The following is a 23,244-nucleotide window of genomic DNA, read 5'->3' on the forward strand; positions in this document are numbered from 1 at the left end:
ATACAATCACTTTCATGTACACACAACTTCACACACTCTTGCAGACAAATGTTCTACAGCGGGAAACTCACGCATATGTAGAAACTACACACCCCAAATCGCTCCCAAAATTCACTACAGCTACCCTGCAAATGCACCCAAATGTTGTCTCCGACGGTGGGCAAAATACGTTCAACAGAAACAGTATAGCACAGAGTCTGGAGTCAAACGCCAGAGTTCAAATCCTGACTTTGCAACTCTCTAACTGTATGACTCCAATCTCCAAGTGCCTCAGTTTCCTAACGGGTAAAATGCGGATAATAATAATCATACTCGTTTTGAGGATGGAAGTGACAATTAAACGAGTTTAATACATGTAAAGAGCTTAGTTCAGCACTTGGAAAGCGCCCAATAAGAGTTATTTTCCTCTTCATTACGAGTGCACACGGCTTCCAAAACTGGTCTCCCACACTATAAACAGACCCACGCTCGCACACACACCCTCCAACCCGAGGGTCCGCACAGCCAGCACACAGCCCGCCTGCAGTTCCCAGACACGCTTGCCCACTCAGTGCGCACGCGCGCCTACCACCCTCCGCGCAGGTCAGGGATTCCCCACTCGGCCGGACCCGGCCGCCCCTGGAGGTGCCCTGCGCCCGGGGACCTCGGGCGCCGGAGCCCAGGAGACAAGAAACCCAGGCCACCAGTCCGGGCCTGACCTCCCCCCTGCCACGCCCGGTGGACTACCGAGGCTGGAACCGGCCCAGTCCCAGACTCCCTTCCTTTCCATCCCCGCTCCGCCCGGCCGGCTTACCTGAGGGTGGGGACCCTGGGAAACAGCGCCCCGCTCTCCGCGTCCAGCCCGAGTCCAGGTACGCGGTAGAGGCCTGGGCCAGGTTCTGGCCCCGCAGCACTGCACAGGATTCCGGCTCAGGGCAAGGGGACACGGCCAGGGACTAGGAAGTGCTGGGGGCCGGGCCGCCCCACCCCCTGGGAAAGTCCCCAGCGATTGACAGGCCGCTCGCCCAATCACGCTGCGCCATCTGGGCGGGTCCGCAGCCACCGGGGTGGGACGCAGAGAGGTAAACAGCCGCCCCCGGAGCAGGCCGGTCTCTGGGTAGCCTTTGCCTCGGGCTGCAAGCTCCGCAGGTCCGGGCAGTCCCTCGCGGCCCTCCCTGCTGCGGAAACTCCGGGCGGCGGAATAAGGCTGGGGCCACCCTGAAAGCCGGAATTTCAGAGTAGAGACGAGCCGAAGAGACCACCCACCCTTTCCTTGCGCCGAGGGACACAGGGGCCGGAGCGCGGGGAGGGGACTTGCCAAACGGCATGTAAGCATTTGTAGCTGAGCCAGAGCTAGAGTTCGGGGTCCTAGAGTTCGGTCCAGGGCTCCCCCGGACTTCTTACAGAGCTCACAGAAATTCTGATGTGAAAATACCCTTAAAGAATCTTATTGTCACAGCTGACATTTTTTGCGTACTTACTGCTCCAAACTTGGTAAGCACTTTACATGCTTTATTTATTTAATTCGGTCAGCCACCTTAGTGAGATGGTTTTTATCCCCCCCCCCTTTTTTTTACCATAAATAAATTAATGTACAAGGCGCATGGAGGTTAGATGACCTCAGTAAGTGGCTGAACCAAGATTGAAACCCAAGGGAGCAAATCCGTAGCCCACTTTCTATACTGTCTACCTGTATGTGGGCCAGATCATGCAAACAGGCTGTGAGATTTCCCAGACCAGGAAGGAGCAGTAACTTGGTTTAAGGTTGGGAACACTTGTTTTTTTAAGCCCACCGTTTTAATTAAAAGAGGGTAAATTTTAATTTAAAAAAGTGGAAAGTCCTAACCTTGGAATATAGGACAGCTCTTTAAATTGGGTTAATATAGCTTTATGAAAAACTTATTCCTAAAGATTCGTTTCACTGGAACTATTGAAAACTTAGTCATTGACAGGCCCTCATCCTCAGAAAGGATTTGGGGAACTATTTTATACAGGCCCTCATTTTACAGGAGAGCTCTGTAAATTAACTGTAACTCTGTGTGAAAACACACGCGCGCACACACACACACACACACAACCTACCCAACTATATGACTAATCCAAGAACTCTCCTTTCAGGCTTTGTGACATCCTGGGATGCTTTTAGTTACTTCAAAGGGGTTATCAAAGTCTCAAAATGATATTAATTCTAGTTCATTTTAATTATGAAAATAAGTACACATATTTTGAAGAGAGGGAGGGAGAGAGGGATGCGACCACCAAACAAAGCACCACTGAGTGTCACCAATCACCGGGAGATTAAGATCTTGGGCTGGTTCATACTGCAGCTCTCAGGCATCACCTCACCCATTTGTGCGCTGCCCCCGCCCTGTCCGGATTTCTTCCTGCTCTTGTCTGTAATTCCCAGTTTGCCTTTTCCTCTAATGCACTCTTCCTAATCCCAACCAAAGTCCTTCTCATGAACACTGAAATTTACTTTAAAAAATGAAGAGTCTCCAACTGTTTGCATTTTGTTTCCAAACTATTTCAGCTGTTTTTGTAAATGTCTGACCTTAAAGGAATTAGGCAAATGGTTTCATTCCCCGAAGTGCCGGGTGACTCCTAGAGGTGGGCTTGTTGGACAATGCTCTAGTATGGCACAAAAAGGTCACACAGTCATCTTTTTGCCTGATTCCCTCCTTTTGGATAATTTTTCTTAATAACTGCAATATGTGAGAAGATGCATCTTTTCGAAGTCATGACCACATCCACCTCTTCCATCCATTTCAGTCTGAGTTCTAAACATTCCATGTTAGGGGCCATGGGACCGTTGATCACAATCCCCTATTTGGCAGATTGGTAAACTGAGTCCTCAGAGTAGTAAAGAACTTACTTAAGGCCACGCACATGGAGTGATGAAACCAGGGTTGGAACCCAGGTCCTTGGCTCCCGGTCATACGTGCTCTTTCCACTGCATCATGTTGTCTTTACAGTGTCCTGATTTTTCTTACTTTCTTACAGAAACTCAACACTCATGATGAACGTAGGCCGTGGACCTAACTAATGGGGTTCTAACCACTCAACCACTGCCTTCCTGGGTGGCCTCTCTAAGTCTCTGTTCCTCTCTGAAAAATGGAGATAATGATTACCTACCCCTTAGGTGATCATGAGGATAAATGAGATAATGCAAGTAAAGCCCAAAGCTTGGCACACAGTAGGCATTCAAGAAAAGATAGTGGTTTGTAGATGTGGATTGCATGCGTTGAGTAGCACTTCACTGTTAAACCCAGGAATGCAACCTCCCCAGGCTCCATCCCACCATCCACAAACTCTCTGGGACCCTAGACTCTGGGGGCTAGGCAGGGTAGGAGACGGGCCCCCTAGCCTGGCACCCCCTTCTCCCCCCAGCCCTGGAAGGAAATTTCCAAGCTGGGAAGCTGGGCCTGACACTGAGAACTGAGTGACTTAGTCAGCTGGGAACCTCTTGCTCTTCCAGAGTGAGGACAAGCACCCGTGCAAAGCCCCACCTGGCAGGAGAATCAAAAGGCCTGTGTGTTGTTTCATTTTGTTTTGTTTTGTTTTAAGGCAGGCGGTTTCCCAATCTCTTTTCTACCACTCCCCCGCCCCCTTCCACCACCTCCACCAAGGCTGCTCCAAAGTTTAACACCTAAATCCACATTTGAGGGATATGAAAAACATACCAAAAAACCCCTCAACCTATAAGTGATTTAGCTCTAAATCAAGGGCCTAAAAAGGAGTGAAAGCTGCATATTAAAAACATTAGAAGGTAATATTTATAGCATATTTGCTGTGTGCTAGGTCTGCACTTTCACATATCTCCCAACCAGCCTCTGAGGTCAGAACCATTATCACCCCCACTTCACAGATGAAACTGGGGCTCTGAGGCGTTAGGTGACTTCCACAGGGTCTTCAGCAGCAAGAGTTCACTGGAACATGAAGATCCCGGTTCTTAATCTCTTCACGCTCTTGAGCATTATGCTATGGAGTCTTGCCAGCTAGCAAGGCACAGAGCTCAAAATGCCAGTCCTTAAAGAGTCCTTAGAAAGGATCAAACCCAGCCTTTTTCTTACAGGGATGAAGCCACTGAGGGCCAGGGAGGGCCAGGGACTTGTCACAAGTCTTACAGCAAGTTTCGGATAGTACTTAAGTCTCCTGCTCCCGGAGCAATGCTATTTCCACACATCTCAGTCATGGGAAACAGAGCTTCTAAGACAAACGAACATGTGCCTCACTCTGATAGGTGAATTAGTGAGTCTGGGCCTTCGCTAGGGGTGATGAGCAGCTGATGAACTAAGAAAGGAGCAGTCCTGGGTCTGGGTCCCTTCCTTAGATCCAGTCCCACATCTCCATAGCCAGAGGCAATCTCAGGAATGGAAAATCCTACGATGGATTCTAGGTGCTTTTTGGTGTTGGGTGTGTGTGTGTATATGAAAGGGAGATTTCAGTGATAAATGAGAAATGCATGTCAAGCACATGGTGTTGGCTGAAATTGTACTAGGTAATCGTATTTGGGGGTAAAGAGTAAGTAAATGAGCAGAGTCTATGGTCTCTGCTTCCCACCCTAAGCCCCAGAAAGCATTTTTAGTTCTATCTACATCCCAAATAACTGCATGAGAGGATGGATACAACGGCGCTAAGAAATCCATAACTTTTGGGCTTCCCTGGTGGCACAGAGGTTAAGAATCTGCCTGCCAATGCAGAGGATACGGGTTCGGGCCCTGGTCCAGGAAGATCCCACATGCCATGGAGCAACTAAGCCTGTGTGCCACAACTACTGAAGCCTGCGCGCCTAGAGCCCATGCTCTGCAACAAGAGAAGCCACCGCAGTGAGAAGCCCGCACACTGCAACGAGGAGTAGCCCCACTCGCCGCAACCAGAGAAAGCCCGTACACAGCGATGAAGATCCAACGTAGCCAAAAATAAATAAATAAATAAATAATAAATTTATTAAAAAAAAAGAAATCCATAACTTTTCACATTCATTCAGCACTTTAAGGTGAATTAAACCGTTTCATATTAACAGTTTGCCCCACTTCCAAGAGGCATGTCATGCAAGGGTTAGGAGGTGGACTCTGGAGTCTGATAGACCCTGGCTTGGATCACAGTCCTGCCACTTACACCTCGCCATGACTCTCCTCCAGTTTCCTCATGAATACCAAGAAGGTTGAAACAGTGCCCAATACACAGGGTAGAAAGAATGAAACGTCACAGAACCTGGCATCAGTGAGAGGCAACAATGATACTTATGATCAGCCCTATAGGGTGGGCAGGGATCATTCATCTACTCTTTCCAGTGAGGACCTCAGGGCTCAGAGCTGTGGAGGAACTTGCCCTAGACTTCACAAAGTGTTCTCGGAAACACCAGGCCTAGAAGGCATTTCTCCTTTTTCTCCAGGGTCTTTCCTGTTTTCCTCTTTTTTCATCCCAACTGTTTCCGCTGCGTCCCTGGGCTTGCCTCTTACTCTAGGCTTTCTAGGGCACCGCTGGAGGAGAGGAAAGGGCCAAGTGACAGTGGGGGAAATTCCCGCCTGTAGCAGACGTGGCCTAGCCAGGCCCCTCCCACAGTTCCTAGGAGCCCCAGGCCAGCTCCTCTCCCTCTGGCCTCCCTGTCTCCAGCTCAGAATGTCAAGTGCATCTGGGTTTGGATCCAAACTTGCCCGTTGTCATCCTCCTGGAAGTGGGAAGAGGTCAGCCAGGCTCAGCCCAGCCCCTGAAGGAGGCAGACCCATGGGAACCAGAGCATTTCCTAATCCTGGGAAGCCCTGACGGTGCTGTTCAGCCTCACCCCAAGTCCTCTCCCATGCACCCTCTTCTAGGGCCCCTCCCACTTCTCCCTCCATTCTTCTCCAGCCCAGAAGCCACTGTGACAGCAACTTGGCCTCCACTCCTTGCCTCTCCTAGCCAGGGACTTCCCTGGGCTGGGCCTCTGACCAGCTTTGGAAAATCTGGACCGACTGTGATCAAAGAGGAGGCCGCATCACCACTGTCTGCCGGCCCATCACCCACTGCTAGTGCCTCAGGCTCTCTCTGTGTTAAAGCGTCAACCACAGTAAGGTCCAGCTGACCCTGGAGGCGAGCAGGTGGGAGAGCCCTCCAGACGTCCTTTCTCCCCCGCGTTAAGGAGGGCCCCAGCCTTCCACCATGTTCCCAAGGGAGGCAGGGCCAGACTCCCACCTGGTCTCTTCCTTTCTAGCTTTAGACCACTGAAGTGCCCAACACATGCCCACACACTCACCCTCAAAAACTCACAGATGCGTAATCATGTAATGACCCAGACACAGACGCCCACGGACACACTCACACGCAAACACATAGACATGCTCACACGCTTTTGCTCACACAGCCGTACACACAGGCACCTCGGGAGATGTGACACACGCTCACAAACATAGACACACATTCTCACACATGCACACACACACACACACCTGCCTTTACACTTGCAAACCTACCTACCCCCTTTTCTTGGGAGAAGGATAAGACAAAAATAGACCTTTCTTTTCCTTCCCTTTGGAAAAACTGGCAGCGACTGGAGAGAAAAAGACTGGCTGAGAAGGCAGAGCAAGAAGAGGAGGGCAGGAAGAGGAAATAAGAAATGCAGGGAGAGACGCAAGAGGAGAACGAGGCCAGGCAAGGAGGTAGAGGCCCAGAGGCCAAGCCCTGAAGGGGTGAGGGAGCTGGGCCGGGGCAGCCACAGATCCCAGCTGGCAGGAAAGCGGAGGGGGGCCAGGTGGCTCGTGGCTCAGCCAGGAGGGTCTGGTGGCCCCGGCAGTATTGTGCGGTGAGCCCTTGCCCTGTCCTGGCTCACGGCCCCCGGGCCGGGTCACTCACCTGGGGAAGGGCAGGGGAGGACGGGGTCTGTGCAGCGGGGCTGCCACCCGAGAAGGCTCCTCAGCTCGCTGCGCTTCTGCAGGAAGGAGAGCTGGGCCAGGCTGACTTTTAGGCAGGAGGGGAATTCCCCACGACGGAGACGCAGGCAGCCCCGCAGACTCGACTGAGGCCCATCCCGCCCCCTGGCAGAGCACAGCGCCCTTCTTTGTCAGTTCCCCACCTGTCACTTCCCAGACGGGCTGTCGCTTGCTGTGAATTCCAGGGCAGGGAGGGGGCTCTGGGTAAGAGCCTGCCCGGAAGCCTGATGATCCTGTGGCTGGACTGGGAACTGGCCCAGGGGCTGAGGCAACCCGGCCGGCCGACCCTGCCCCACCGTCGGTTCTCCCCGAGGACCTCGATCTCTTCCTTTGCCTAAGGTGGGGGGATTCCAGAGCCCAGGGTCCTGGCCGAAATCACCAACCGCCCAGCGCACATCCTCTTGCCCATCCCCCCTCCCCGTTCCTCTCCCATCTGTTTCCACTTAGTTTCTTCTCCACAGGGTAGGAAAAAGCCCACTCCTTCCCTCTGTGCCGGATCTCATTGGGATGTTGAGTGGGGCCTTAGAGACCTACCCACCAATGAGCAGCCCAGCTCTGCACTAACTCCTAAGGCTCACTTCCCCATCCTGAGCCTCAGTGATCTCCTGCTGTAAAATGGGGATAATGAGTCCTGCTTTGCCCGCCTCCTGCGATGGTAATTAAAATAAAATGATAGTTTACAGACATTCTTTGTAAACTATTGACTACTTTACAAACGTAAGGTCTCAGTTCATTATCTGCTGAAAAGATGCCTAAGGAGGAGATGGATGGGGACCATCTGGATGAGCTGCTCTTTCTCCATCATTCCTGGTTCTGGAGTTTCGTCATTCTTGCACAACATTATAGACCACTGAAGAACTAGGAATGGACAAGTCAGACCCACTTTCTGCCCACTCAGAGCTCACAGGCTCTGGGCTGCGCTGTCCAGTACAGTAGCCATTAGCAGTACATGGCTATTTAAATATAAATTAGTTGAAATTAATAAACTTAATAATTCAGTTCCCCAGTAGCACTAGCCACATTGCAAGTGCTCAAGAGCCACGTGTGGCTACCACCTTAGACTGCACATGTATAGAATATTTCCATCACCACAGAAAGTTCTATTGGATAGCATTGCTCTGGGGGCTGCAGGCAAATCAATAGGTAACTACAGTCAAGTGTGGTAGAGTTGTATTTTGACAGGAGGAATACAAGGAGCTATAGGAGCCAGACAAGGGAGCGTCTGGTCAGGATTTGGGATCTGGGAAGTCTTCCTAAAGGAAGGGACACTTTGGCTGAGACCCGAAAGTAGCCAAGCAAGAGCATAAGGAAGGGTGTTCTCAGCAAAGGGAATAGAATATGCAAAGAGAAGAGAGAGTACATTCAGGGAACTGAAAATTGTTAACTCTGAGTGGACCATGGAGCTTGAAGCAAGCAAAGGGGAAGTAACAGAGGTGGGTCTGGAGAAATACCCAGGGCCAGATATCAAGAGGCCACATCAGTCCTGAGCAGGGCATTGGGGGGTAGGGGGACAGGGGGTGACGGAGTGGGAGAGCCCACTGACTCTGATCCTCAACTGATTCTGTGCCCTTCAGATTGGGATTGCCCGGGGAATGCTAGAGACACCTCCTGGCCCAACAGTCTCACTTTACAGATGTGGAAGTAAAGAACAGACAGGGGAAGTGACTTTCCAAGTGAGTTAATCAAGGGACTTCCTGACTCCTAGTCCAGTGCTCTTTCCCACACCACACTCAGTCCCCCGGTTGCACAGGCTGCTTTTTAAATGTTTCAATAGCCACATGCGGCAAGCAGCTACCATACCAAACCATGCAGAAAGTCCTACAGGACTAATGACACCAGTCCCTGAGCTAGACCAGGCGCAATGGGTGATATGCTTCCCTGCATGTAACCTCTTTTCTCTGCGGGGAGTAAAAATATACCTTCTCACACCGACATTGTCAGACGCTCCCATCTCTGTCCTCTGATACCAAATTGCAAGGCCTCCCTTACTCATGTCCCCAACAGCTCAGAAACTGGCATTTGGGATGATGGCAGGACTCAGCATCAGGGAGAGAGATCTTGCTCCTGGCTCCCTTTGTGAAGCCCCCTGAGTCAGCCAGAGCCTTCTGTGAAATTGAGGAATGTCCCTTCCTAGAGGAAACGGAGTTTCAGATTCCTCATTAGTATAATGTGTAATTCAGCCCTGATGTTCCGGGATTGTGATATTTCCCCTATACACAGTAGTTTCTCTCCAGAGGCCACAATCATCATAGATCCTCTGTGAATTCACAAAACTCAGCTTAGACTGGTTCCTGCTCCTGGAGTCCTAAATGGTGGAGGGACCTTAAAGGGCTAAGGAGGCTCAAGTAGCTGGACCCACATGAGCTGCAATCTCCAGTTAGAACACTTGGTTTTCGCACCCAGTGGGAAGATTAGCTCTGGGCTTTCCCTGCTCAAATGCTGAGAACAATCAGCTTCTCCCACCTTCTCTTCCCCTTCTTCCTTCTTCCAGCCATGGATTTCCTGAAATTGCCTTCCCTGTTCAGGCCAAGGGTTAGACATCAAGGAAGAAGAGGCCCTTGGACTGGGTATCGGAAGACTTGAGTTTGAGTCCTGGCTCTGCTGTGTGGCCCTGGGCAAGTTCCTTCCCCTCTCTGGTCCTCAGCTTCACCTTCCATAACATGAAGGAATCAGACTAGATGATCACGAAGCGACCTTCCCTTCTGACACTGTAAGGAAGTCTAAAAGTTCAAAGGAAGGAGAAATCAGAGCAGGCCAAGACAGTCAGGAAATAATAACAGTAATATCTGATACTTAAGATTAACATGTACCAGGCATGGTACTAAGTGCTCTTCAATGCGTTCTTTTATGCATTCCTCATCAGAACCCTATGAGGTTGGTACTGCGGTTTTACAAATGAGGAAACTGAGGCTTATAGTGGTTTAAGCCAACAGCTACTAAGTGGCATAGCTGGAGTTCAAACTCAGGTAATTAATGCCTCCAGAGCTTACCTGGGGGAGATGAGACCTTTGCTGAACTTCAAAAGATGGGTGAGATTTGGATATACAGGGGGAAACTCTCACAGGCCCACTCCTTTGCTACTTAATTATCCGGACACCCCGCTGCCCACCCCACCCTTAATTTCCTCTCCCACCCTGACGTCTTTGGTCTCGTTGCTGATGTTGTGGGAATAGCATTGAGCTCGTCTCATAATAGTCAATCAATGTTTATTTAGCGAATGAATAGATTTGACTCTGTGGGCTTCCTGATTCATCAATTCTGTTGAAAGCTCCCCCAGTGCTATTTGAACCTAGACCAGGACTCTGGGCAGATTTCTGGATCCTACCATAGACCTGAGGTATCAGACTTTCTCGGGGATAGGGCCCTAGAGATGGCACTTTAAATAACCTTTTGGGGGTGGTCTTAGTACTTAGCAGTTTGAGAAGCCCAAGCTCCCTATGCTGGGTCTTCCAACTCCAAAGTGAGAATTACCTGCTCAGATACAGGCAGCCAAGAACTCACCGTCATGAACTAGCAGGAAGTACCAAGTATGCTAGCACTTCTCTGGGTCACCCAAACATCAAATCTGTCACTTTTGCAAAAATGCTTTGAGTCCACAAGCATCCACTAGGTGCTAGGCCCATTGCTGTTGCTGACTCACTATGTGACCTCAGTAGAAATTTCCTCTCTCTGTCTCTCACCTTCCTCATTTGTGAAAAGTGGTCAATTCTCTTTGCCCATCTATAACCAGGGAATAGCTGTGTGTGTAGAGGTGTGCCCATTAGGATGATTTCATAAAGAATATCATAGGTGAGGGGTTTGTCAACTTTAGTGTCTGTCAAAATCATCTGATCCATTTGGTCTTGTGGGGGGGGGCCCTTAGATCAGTGTTTCTCAATCCAGGCAGCACATCAGAATCATTTGGGGAGCCTTGTAAAAATACAGATGCCCAGGCCCCACCCCAGAGTAATTACAGCAGAATCTCAGGGGTGTGTGGCCTGGGATGGTATTTTAAAAGCTCCCCCGGGCTTCCCTGGTGGCGCAGTGGTTAAGAATCTGCTTGCCAATGCAGGGGACGCGGGTTTGAGCCCTGGTTCAGGAAGATCCCACATGCCGTGGAGCAACTATGCCCGTGCACCACAGCTACCGAGCCTGAGCTCTAGAGCCCGCGAACCACAACTACTGAGCCCACGTGCCACAACAATTGAAGCCCGCGCACCACAGCTACCGAGCCTGAGCTCTAGAGCCCGCGAACCACAACTACTGAGCCCACGTGCCACAACTATTGAAGCCCGCGCGCCTGGAGTCCGTGCTCTGCAGCAAGAGAAGCCACCGCAATAAGACTGCGTGCTGCAATGAAGATTAGCCCCGGCTCACCGCAACTAGAGAAAGCCCGCGCACAGCAACAAAGACCCAATGCAGCCAAAAATAAATAAAAATAAAATAAATTAATTAAATTTAAAAATAAATAAATAAATGAAAAGCTCCCCAGGTGATTCAAAGTTGTGACCACTGCTCTCAAAGCTCTTTTCTAACAGTTGGTTCTGATGCAGATGGTCACAGGACCTCACTGTTTCCTTTTTTTGTACCAGGGAAGGTAGCTTCTCAGTACCAGGGTCAGAGACCAGGAGGAGAACAGATCTTAGCATCTGGAGAGCTCTATCCCTCTTCTGTGGGTCACAGGACATCATACATGGTGGATGTGAAAGGAAAAATTAAAACTCAAACCAAGTCACTACGAGGAGAGGAGGTACATATAATTCTGTCAACACCTGAAAAATGGAATTCAGGGATGCATTTTGCAAAATTGTTCTTTCCAAGGAAACAGAAACAGGGCAGGCAGTATGTAGCAAGAGTCAAAGGAAAAAGATCCAAAGACAAATGTTGCAAGACTGCGCTGCTGAAGGAAGTGGTTTCTTAGCATATCAGCTCTGGAACAAAGCTTTGAGATTATCCAGACCAACCCCCTGGCCAGACGGAAGGAGAACCTAAGGCCCAGGGAGGGGGAGGCATGTGCCCAAGGCATGTGCCCAAGGTCGAGTTAGCTTTACAATCCAGGCTTTTAGAACACCTCCTGCCTGCTGCCCTTTGTCCCTCAAGCACGTATCACTTCTGCTTTTGTTCCAGATTCCCAGCCCACCCTCTACCCTCACACCCTCTTGGACAGCACCCAGGAATCAAAGGACGGGACTAAATCTGTGAGCCTGGATCTACATCGACCAGATGACAGGGACGAAAGCCAGTGGGAGACTGGGGGGAGCTGGAGAGGAAGGAGCAGTGTCTGATGATGCGGCCTGACCTCAGAAAGGAAGCCTGGTCACCAGGGGGAATTTCCCCGGGTGAGGTCTCATGTCTATGCAAATATTGCACTCCAATTAACCTGGACCCTAGGATGGGAGAGAGGCAGGGGAGAGAGGGGACCCTGGGAGAGGCAGGGAATTGGGAAGGCAGGTAATAGGGCCTGAACTTGCCACGTACCAGGCACTGTGCTAGGGTCTTTGTGTGCTTAATCTCATTTTGTTCCTGAAACATCCTCTTAAATAGGAAGGTTGGGAGCCTGAGACCCAGTAAGGGGAAGGTACATTTGCCCATGAGAAAGCACAGCACATTCTGACCCTGAGGGGAGAGGCCACGATGATGATGGGTCTGGTGCTGCAGCTGCTAAGGTGACAGTAATGGGGCCCAAGTCGGAGAAGTCTGGCAGTTTCATTTTAGGTTTCCATCTCACTCACCTGGGGAGTTTTATTCTGCAAGCAGCGAAAAGGCATCAGGGATGTAGTGACCCTGACTTCCTGTGGATAAATCCAAGTCCTCAAGTTTTCCCAGGTTCAAGGGTAGGAGGTTGGGGGTGACAGCTGGCGCTGTTAGCCCTTTCACCGCCCGCTTCTTCTAGAACACTCAAGAGAAGTGGAGAACGGGCTGGAGGCTTTTGAAGGAAAATCTCTCTCTCCCTCCTGCATCTTTACATTTCACTCACCTTGAGGCTCACTTCCTCCAGGAATCCTTTCCCGGGGATTCTGCTCCATTGCAAGGCTGACCCCCCAACTCCTCCAGGGAGCTGGTCTTGCCTCCCCAGAGCTCAAGGCAGGGTAGTTAGGCCCAAAGTCTGCCCGCCAGACAGCCTGGTTGTTTCTCCTCCTATCGAAGAACAGAACGAAGAACATACACAGGAACAGGCAGGTCACAGGTTCCTGGAGTTGTGTGCTGCACAGCAAGGCTGTGTGCCAAGAAAAGCATGAGCTCACACGTGCCCTAGCGAGTGTGTGTGAAAAGCAAGTTTGGTTGCTTGTGTGAGGCCCTTCCTGTGTGGCCAGCAGTGCATCTGCGGGCAGCAATGTCTGTCTTTCTATTTGTGACCAACCGTGCTTTGGAGGCCTAATCATTTTACTCTCTACGGTCAAGACTGTGTGTTTCTGATTCTGGGTATACAGAGTGTGTGTCCCTGTGGCTGTGTCTGGTGGTGATTTGGAAGAGAGAGAGAGAGAGAGAGAGAGAGAGAGAGAGAGAGAGAGTGTGTGTGTGTGTGTGTGTGTGTGTGTGTGTTAAGTAGTACTTATGGGCTTTGAGTGGATACCCGATGTGTGGGAAAGTGGAGATGGAGATCGCTGGCCCAGCACGGGCTTGGGTCTCTGTGTCATCCCCAGCCCTCCCTGCCCTCCTATCAGGCCCTCCCATTCCCACCCATGGCTATCTCCAGGTCAAGGTCCATGGCCATCTCAGTGGGGTAGCCACTAGGGAGTTCTGGCTACAGCTGGCAGCGCTGAAGGCAGGTGGTGGGGCTAGAGGAAGGGGTGGGACCATCCCACAGAATCTGTTAACTGCTAGACACCTGGGCCTGGGGGAAGGGCCCGTTCCCAGATAGCTCTGGTTGAGGGCCTCCTCAGTCCTCACCTAGCTGAGCGGAGGGCGATGGGATGGCCCGCACCAGGGGCTTTGGCCTCTTCCTGCCTTTAAAGCACTTCCTGCTGCCTCTGGGTTCCCAGGTGATGACACCTGGCTTCACCTCGGCCTCCCTCTCTTGTTCCCCACAGCAGGTCAGGCAGTTTCCTTGGTTTCTTGTTCCCTCTTGTGTCTTTCTTTTCTCCATCTCTGCTTCCCCCTACCCTGGCTCGGGTCCTCGTCCCTCCATATCAGGGGAATAAATGCAAGCCTGTCCGATGGTCTCCTGGCCGATGGACTGGTCTCCTCCTCCACGCAGGGCCCCAGAGATGGCTTTCTAAAGGATGTCTCTGATCATACTACTCCCATCCCCAGCACATTCAGGGGCTGGCCAGGGCCCAGAGGGTAAGGGCCACAGTCCAGCCCGGACTCTCCGTGACCTTCCCAAATGGTGTCTTCACGCTGGGTGTGGGGCCCAGGACCCCCACCGCCCCCAATTCCCACCTCTGTACCTTTACTCAAGTTGTCCCTGCCTGCGACTCTCTCCCTTCTGCAATATCTTTTACTATTGACAGCTTCTCTACCCATCTTTTGAGGTGCTTCTCACATGCCCTCTTTCCAGGGAGATTTTGCAGGCCTCTCTGTGGTTAATCTGTGGCCTCTGCACTTGGTACCCCTTCCTACTGCATGTCTGGTTGAATTCTTCTTATAATCTTTCCCGACTTAGGTCTCTGAAGGTAAGGAGAACAGTTGTAGTGACTCAGTTAATCATCAGAGGCTCTTGAAAGAGACTCCTTCTCTCTTTCTCTGCTCTGAAATGGAATCCAGCCTATTTATTAATAACAAAGAGTTGATATTTATTGAGTCTTTGCTGTGTCCTGGACAGTGTCCCCAGAGATAGACATGCATTGCCTTAGTTCATCTTCACAACGCTGTGAGATAGAAACCTTGGTTGTTCCCATTTTACACATAAGGACATCAAGGCATAGTGAGGCCAAGCAACTTATCTACTTCTCAGTGGTTGGCTGGCATTCAAATCCAGGCTGGTCTGCCTGCCTCCCTCCCTCCATAGATCTAACTAGGCTCAGTGACAGAACTAGAATTTCCTATTTGCCTAACTGCAGCTCTGAAGTGGGGAAGTCTGCCCTGGGAAACCTGAGGTCTGAGGGGAGTGGGGAGGCCCGTTAGAGCGGTGATTTACCGCTCTGGGTTCTGAAATTTGGACTGCGCAACTTGACGCTTCTCCCTCCTGTTCTCAGCTCTGCCATCAGGAGGAAGAGAAGGATGTGTCACCCGAGAGGGCAGAGCCGGAGTCAGGAGACCCGGATGCTAGTTGCAGGACCAGCCCTTGCTCACAGCACGGCCACAGTCTGCTCTCTGGGCCTCGATTTCCAAACTTGGGAAATAAGAGGGTTGGTTTGGATGATCTCTAAGACCATTTCCAGCTCAGTCAATCCATGACGTGCTGTCTTCAGGCAATTTGCGTCACCACTTGGACCCTGAGTTTCCTCGTTAGTAGAATGAGGTGCTCACCCGTGCACAGCGGCAGAGGATTATTGAGGAGGGGGATCACTCCAGTGGGATCACTCTGGCGATGGTGACTCGCGGTTCTCAGCAAAGCCAGGCACAGCAAGCTATCAGGGTGCTGTAAATAGCCAACAGTTCCCACCATGTTCTCCAACAGCAGGAAACATGATGGCAGTGATTCCCAAATAGTCGCTCTCTGCTCAGCTTAAAAGGGCAACCTCCTCCCAATCAGCCACTTCCTTCAGACATTTCCTCCTCGTCCCAAAGACCAAGGTGGGCGCATCCCAGTCCAGAGCTGCCGAGAAGCGTTTGCCCCAAGAGAAAAGGCACGGCTCGGGGCAGGAGGGGAGCTGACTCTGGGCTGAAGCCCTCTCAGAGGGGAAGACTGAAGAAAGTGGAAGGACGTGCAGGGTGTTGACAGAAGCACTGGACCGGGGCCAGGACTGCACGGTTCCAGCTTTCTGACCCTAGGCCTGCTGCTTCCTCTCTGTGAAGTGACAGTTGTCTGTCTGGCTGAGAGGGAGGTGAGAACTTCTGAGGGTCCCTTCCACACTAGAGCATCACGACCATCCTCCTGTGCTCCCACTTTGAGGCAGCAGCGGTCTGGGCTCCTGCTTTCTCTTTCCTTTTAGTTTTAATTTAGTCCCCACCACTTCTCTCCGTTGAACTTTGGCCACAGAAACAACCTCCAGTGCTGTTTAGTACAGTTCTGGAGACGGCTGGATGGGAGGGACACTTGAACATCATCTTTTAAGGATTAGGACCACAACGGTCTAAGTTTTGCTATCTTTAGCATCTTGCACATGGCACGGCACAGAGGAGGCATTCAGTACGCATAAGGTGCATGAGTGGGTGGATGGATGGATGGACGGATGAGGTGCCTTGGATTCAGAATAGTGCTTACTCCCTCCTCTGCCACAGCTCCAAGAAAAAAGAGGGGTTTGCTCTGCAGGTACCTGGAACTTAGCGCAACTGTTGTAGTAGCCTCCCAACTGGCCACCCTCCCTTCGTAGGCTTTCCTTAAATTCAGAGGCTTACCTTCCCCGGCCAAGAACTTCCAAAGGCTCCCCCTGGGTTATGAGATAAAATCCTGACTTACAAGGTCCTCTCATGGGATGCAAACTCCCATTTCTAATCTCATCTACCTCCCCTCAAAATGCTGAGGGTCTCCCTCCTACTGCTGACCTATCCCAGAATGCAACACACCTTAACTGAAAATTCAAGTTAACTTACGTGAAAACTGCATGTTGAGGGATTAGTGTGGTGTCTGGTACACGGCCAGGGCTCCGTTTGAGCTATCCTTCTTCCTGCTTTCCAGGAATTCTAGAAATTCCTGGCTTCTCCACTTGTGTATTCCCCTCAGCCTCATGACGGCTTCCCATGGCCTCAGATTCCATCAGCCTCAGTCTTTCCTTTCCATCCCCAGCCTATTTTTCCCTCGGAGGTTTTTTTTTTTTTTTTTTTTTTTTTTTTTTTTGGCTGCGCTGTGTGGCATGAGGGGATCTCAGTTTCCCGACCAGGTATCAAACCCCGTGCCCCCTGCATTGGGAGCACGGAGTCTTAAACATGGGAGCACCAAAGACCCCCTCGGTGCATACTTTTAAAGCACTTCCATATTTGTCTTCTGATGCCTCTGTGATGCGCGGCTGATGACTTTTTGAAAACAAAGCTCAAGGAAACATCTTGGGAACCACCTCCCGGCTTCTACAATGGGGCCTGGCTTAGGGCAGGTGGTGCTGGCAGCTGACTGCGAGCCAGATGGCCCCAAACTTCTACGAATCATTTAATTTACTCCACAGAGGCTGTGCCATAGGTAGGACTGGGACCTGTCTTACAAATGAGGAAACTGAGGCTCAGAGAGATAACAGGATCACAGCCAGTTAGTGGCAAAGGTCTGACTCCATAGCTCTGAACCACTGTGTTAATTTATCTTCGGTAACAGTTAAATTAAGTTGGGCAAAGAGTCAAACAAGCTCTCAGCTGACCCTCATGGGATTTGGGCTCACAGTCTGGTGGAGGGAAGGAAGTGGGGAAGACACAAGGTAAACTGCCTTTCAGACTCATTACGTCAGAGATGAAGAAAGGGCTCTTCGAGACTGTTAGGTCCAACCCCTTACTGCACAAATGGAGTCACTGAGGCCCAGTGAGGGCAGGGGCTGCTCCAAGGTCACACAAGACCAGACTCGGGACTTCCCTGGTGGTCTAATGGTTAAGACTGTGCTTCCACTGCCAGGGGGCACGGGTTTGATCCCTGGTCGGGGAACTAAGATCCCACATGCCATGCACAATGCAGCCAAAAAAATAAATAAAAAGAAAAGAAAAAAAAAAGACCAGACGCAGCACATTTCCCAACGTTCCCATGCCATTCCCTGCTCAGCAGCTACAACAAACACACGCTGAACTGCAGAAGAGGGCAGGTCAGCCGGGCCAGGGAGCAGAGCCCTCCAGCCAGTAGGCACCCACATGCCATGGTCACTGGGTAACTTTAGATCTGTGGTCGCTGGATAACTTCAGATCTGAGTCCCAGAGCAGAAGCAGAGCTGGGGGAAGGGAGATGGAGAAAGTGCAGCTGACCTCCCATTGATCACTGATCTTCACAAAGTGGAAGCTTTCCACAGGCCTCCCCAGATCACGATCACATCTGGTGCCCCTGAAGAGTTCAAAAGAGGAAGTCTGGGCTCGGATGTCATGGATGAAGCGTGCACAGAGAAACATCCAGGTAGCAGAGGGAGGAGAGCGGACCCGAGACCCAGACCCGGCTGCGCCAGCCTTCCCAGGCTGACCTGAGCTCAGACCCTCATTCGGGATTCCCAGGAAGGGATGGGAAGATAGAAAGTCACTCCTGGGCAGGATAACACCTCAGCTCTAATGGCAACAATCTGGGCTGCAGGTTCTAGGTCAAAACCACAGATCCCTCTTGGAAATGTATTTATGTGTCTGTATGTCTCTTTTTATTTAAAGAGAGAAGAAATGGAAAGGGAATGATTTGGAGGCACATCCTAGAATGTCAGTGTTAGAAAGCCAAGATCTTTTTGTTGAACTCTCTCATTTTGTAGCCAAGGACATGGAGACTCAGGGAGGGAAAGAGCCTGGTGCAAGGTCATAAGGCAAGTGTGTGGCGGATACAAATTTGAACACAGGTATCTGGACTCCTGGTTCAGTGGTCTAGCACAATAACCGGGACAGAGGTGGTGGTGAAACGGTGGGAGGATTGTCAGTTGGCCCGAAGATACTTCTTCCTTCCCCCCGCCCCCAGAACTGGCACCTGTCACCACACCCCACCATGCAAAGCACACACATCACTCGCTTCACATTCAGAGCCTCAGAATGTTTTTGGCTTCGACAAAGCCCAAACCAGGGCAGGGACTGTGACAAGGGACGGAAGCTGGGAAGGCAGGAGGAGGAAGATGGGGACTGGAGGTGGACGGGATCAATGGCTACGGTTCTTCAGCCACTCAGACGTGAGTAGGAGTGACCGTGCCGCGCCCTTACTGGCTAGTGGGAGTGGGAGCTTTTCCTAAACCCCAGTTGAAGACAAGAGCCCACCCTGGCCCCTCCCCCCACCCCTGTCCCTTCTTTAGTCTCTGAAGCTGGAGCATCAGGCTGGGTTGTGGCGGGGGATGACCACCTCTTAGCAGAGGTGCCCGCCAACGCCGGCGGTCCTAGTCCTTGCCTCCACAGACAGCCAGCAAGGCCTTCAGGAAGTGACCGGAGGTGTCACCCTGGCAGGGACAGAGGGAGAGCAGAGTGAGTGAAACAATCTTCATGACCTCAAGGCCCCCTCCTCCCAGCTGCTGGCAGCCTGGATGTCTCCCTAGTACGTAAATGTGACCCTGTCCCTTCCGTGGCTCCCCATCATCCTCAGGAAAATGTCCAAGCTCTAGGCCTGGCTTCAAGGCCTTGTGTGGTCCGACTCTCATGAAGCTCTGTGGCTTCACCTCCCCGCTTCCTTCCGGGAGCATCTTGGTCATCTTACTACCTACATACCTACCATTGCTCCACCCAGCACACCCTCCACACTGCCCCCAAATCCTGTCTGCCATCAGATGCCCCCTCCTCTGTGAAGCGTTCCTGCCTCTAGTCTTGTCTCCTCTCATGGCTGCCTTGCACCCTGCTAACCCTCCCCCCACGACCATTAACACAAGTGTTAAGGCAGTGGTCCCCAAACTTTTTGGCACCAGGGACCGGTTTCATGGAAGAGAATTCCCTCCCCCCGCCCCCCAGCAAACCACGGTGGGGGTTGAGGGGAGGGGGATGGTTCAGCAGGAATGCGAGTGATGGGGAGGACAGGTGAAGCTTCACTTGCTAGACCGCCACTCACCTCCTGCTGTGCGGCCCGGTTCCTAAGAGCCCGCGGACCAGTACCGATCCGCAGCCCAGGATTGGGGACCCCTGTGTTACGGGATTCCTTATTTGAACAAACATTATTGAGCACTTACTGGGTAACAGGCCCTTGCAAGAATTTATGTGACCATCATTGGATTTATGTTGTATTGTCTGGCATAGGACAGGGCTATGGAGGGGGAGGGAGCAGACTTTCTCCCTCTTTTTAGAGGGCTCCTGTCATTTTTATACTTTTTGTTTCTGTAATTTTTGATATATGATTAAAAATAATATATCAGGACTTCCCTGGTGGCACAGTGGTTAAGAATCCACCTGCCAATGCATGGGACACGGGTTCGAGCCCTGGTCCGGGAAGATCCCACATGCCACGGAGCAACTAAGCCCGTGGCCACAACGACTGAGCCTGCGCTCTAGAGTCCGCGAGCCACAACTACTGAGCCCACGTGCCACAACTACTGAAGCTTGCGTGCCTGGAGCCCGTGCTCCACAACAAGAGAAGCCACCACACCAAAACAAAGAATAGTCCCCATTTGCCACAATTAGAGAAAGCCCAAGGGCAGCAACGAAGACCCAACACAGCCAAAAGTAAATAAATAAATGAAGTTATATAAAAAAAAAGAGGAATTTTCCTCTTAAAAAAAATCATTGTTGTAAACAATTCAAATCAAAGGATTATACAATAAAAGTCTCCCTCCTACCTCAACCCCTAACTTCCTAAATCAAGAGGTAGCCACTGTTGTATTTACTTGTGTGATTTTCTAGCAATGCTTTTCCATATGCATATACAAATATGTATATATGTATAATGTCCCTTTTCTGCAGAGCATTCATACTATTCTGGGCCATAATTTTTGACTTAGAGAAGATCCCAAATCAGCACATAGAGTCTCCTCATGCTTCTTCATGGCTGTACTGTACTCTATCATATGGATGCACTGTAATTTATTTAACCAGTTCTGTATGAAGGGCTTCCAATCTTTTGCTGCTATAAAAGAATGCTGGCGTGACCGCCTGGAGGGGTGGGATAGGGAGGGTGGGAGGGAGATGCAAAAGGGAGGGGATATGGGAACATATGTATATGTATAACTGATTAAATTTGTAAAATAAAAATAAAAAAAAAAAAAAAAAAAAAAAAGAATGCTGGCATAAATATTCCCGTACACGTCTTTGAGAACACATGTGGCTATGTCCGTAGGATAAATTCCTACAGGTAGAATTATCAAGTCCAAAGTATATGCATTTAAAATTTTGAAACTGCCAAACTACCCTTTAAAGATGTGCTACCAATTTACATCACAAGGAGACATCACCTCATACCTGTCAGAATGGCTATTATCAAAAAGACAACAAATAACAAGTGGTGAGGATGTGGAGAAAAGAGAACCCTCTTGCACTGTTGGTGGGAATGTAAATTGGTGCAGCCACTATGGAGAACAGTATGGAGATTCCTCAAAAAATTAAAAATAGAACAAACGCCGGAGGTGAGCTGAGCCGGGGCCAAGCCGAGGCCAAGCCGAGGCCAAGCAGTCCCGCCTCAGACACCACCCAGCCGCCCATCGCGGGTGCAACGCATGGAGCCAGAGCAGCGGCGGCAGTCCCAGGGCTGAGCCCCGTGGAGCTGCCTGGACGCGGATGCAGCTGTGATGGTCCGCCCCAGCCCCGCTGAGCAAGAGCTGTTCCCGGACAAGATATGAGAAATGAGTGTTGGAAGTCGAAGAATAAAGTTGTTGGGAATCCTGATGATGGTAAATGTCTTCATTTATTTGACTGTGGCAGTCTCCAAAAGCAGTAGCCAAGAAAAAAATGTTAAAGGGGAAGTAATAATACCCAAAGAAAAGTTCTGGAAGATATCTGACCCTCCCAAGGCATATTGGAACAGGGAACAAGAAGAGCTGAACAGGAGGTACAATCCCATTTTGAACATGTTAGCCAACCAGACAGGGGAAGCGTAAGGATTTTCCAACATAAGCCATCTGAATTATGGCGAACCTGACCTGAGGGTCATATCAGTAGTTTCAGGTTTCGACAGTTTGCCAGACAGATTTAAAGACTTTCTGTTGTATTTGAGATGTTGAAATTATTCACTGCTTATAGATCAACCAGATAAGTGTGCAAAGCAGCCCTTCTTATTGCTGGCGATTAAGTCCCTTACTTCACATTTCGACAGAAGGCAAGCGATTTGGGAATCTTGGGGCAAAGAAACCAATGTGGGGAACCAAACAGTGGTGCGAGTCTTCTTACTGGGCCAGACCCCTGCAGAGGACAACCATCCTGACCTTTGAGATGTGCTGGAATTTGAGAGTGAGAAACACCAAGACATTCTTATGTGGAACTACAGAGACACCTTGTTCAAGTTATCTCTGAAAGAAGTACTCTTTCTCAGGTGGGTGAGCACTCCCTGCCCAAATGCTGAGTTCATGTTCAAGGGCGACGATGATGTTTTTGTGAACACCCGTCACATCCTGAATCACTTGAATAGCTTATCGAAGAACAAAGCCAAAGATTTGTTTATAGTTGATGTGATTCCCAATGCTGGACCTCGTCAGGATAAGAAACTGAAGTACTACGTCCCAGAAGTTCTTTACACTGGCGTCTACCCGCCTTATATGCAGGGGGAGGTGGATTCCTCTACTCCAGCCACCTGGCTCTGAGGCTACACAATATAACTGACCAGGTCCTTCTCTACCCCCTCGATGATGTTTATACTGGAATGTGCCTTCAGAAACTTGGCCTGTTTCCAGAGAAACACAAAGGCTTCAGGACATTTGATATAGAAGAGGAAAACAGGAATAACATTTGTTCCTATGTAGGTTTGACGTTGGTACCTAGCAGAAAACCTCAAGAGATGATTGATATTTGGTCTCGGTTGCAAAATGCTTATTTAAGTTGCTAAATTATGTACAAACTGAATTTTGCATAGAAAGATGTATCTCGAATAGTTCCCATGTTATGTTCTCTCACATTAGAGGTAATTTCTATGTAAAACCATCAAAATTGCCTTTATGAGTAGTATCCATATGAGGGTCTCTAAACCTTTCAGCGTAGTACTTTCTGAAGAGGGAAAGCAGAAGATACTAATTTTATGTAGGATATGACAGGACGAATGGTTCTGACCCTTCCTGCTGGCTGGCTAGTGGTCATTGTTTTCTAACTTGTCCCCCTTGTCATCTGAAATCATGTTTCTGGAATTTGATCGTGTTATTTTTGTTTTATTTTTGTTTTGCTCTCATACGATGATAACCCTATTTCCCATTATAACGAGTGAACTATCTGCGATTTAGGTATTCATAAACCTATTGGCTACAAAGACATTGTTATATATGACTCAGTGCTTTCTGTGAAATGGAATAACATTTTCATGAAATTTGGATGAATTTTTTAAATTGTCTAGAAAAATTGACCTCTTTCAAAATTTCCTGCTGCCGCAACATTTCCTTGTGTTAATCTAATCAATCAATTTTGCAAAATGGGAATCACTGTGTGACATTCATCCAGTCTATCTTGTTATGGTCTTATGGTCATAATAAGGAGAAAGCTTAACTATCTTGTATTTGGTTTGCTGTGTGGTGTTGTGATAGTTCTCTCTTTTTCAGTATTTGAAAATAATGAGTATGATTCCATAATCTTC

The 23,244-nt window shown here is 49.9% G+C and overlaps 2 protein-coding genes and 1 pseudogene across 7 annotated transcripts in view; 1 reads left to right on the plus strand and 2 right to left on the minus strand.

The window, feature by feature from the left end:
- TNIP1 (TNFAIP3 interacting protein 1) overlaps positions 1-7,226 on the minus strand; it is a 52,507-nt gene extending 45,281 nt beyond the window's left edge. For 3 of the 4 annotated variants that reach the window (XM_060093671.1, XM_060093670.1, XM_060093668.1), the window contains exon 1: positions 794-956. The gene's annotated coding sequence lies outside the window, so the exon portion shown is untranslated. Of the gene's footprint in view, positions 1-793; positions 957-6,810 lie in introns of those variants that run through there. The other variant, XM_060093669.1, reaches the window with a different exon arrangement.
- Positions 7,227-18,585: 11,359 nt separating this feature from the next.
- The window catches only part of ANXA6 (annexin A6), a 54,456-nt gene continuing 49,797 nt past the window's right edge, over positions 18,586-23,244 (minus strand). For all 3 annotated transcript variants that reach the window (XM_060093674.1, XM_060093672.1, XM_060093673.1), the window contains one exon: positions 18,586-18,994. In XM_060093674.1, coding sequence (XP_059949657.1) covers positions 18,935-18,994 — 60 coding nt within the window. In that variant the 3' untranslated portion in view covers positions 18,586-18,934. The remainder of the gene's footprint in view (positions 18,995-23,244) is intronic.
- LOC132485532 (N-acetyllactosaminide beta-1,3-N-acetylglucosaminyltransferase 2-like) lies at positions 21,271-22,618 on the plus strand (annotated as a pseudogene).

The sequence above is a fragment of the Mesoplodon densirostris genome, chromosome 3 (assembly GCF_025265405.1).
Source record: "Mesoplodon densirostris isolate mMesDen1 chromosome 3, mMesDen1 primary haplotype, whole genome shotgun sequence".
Classification (NCBI taxonomy): Eukaryota; Metazoa; Chordata; class Mammalia; order Artiodactyla; family Ziphiidae; genus Mesoplodon; species Mesoplodon densirostris.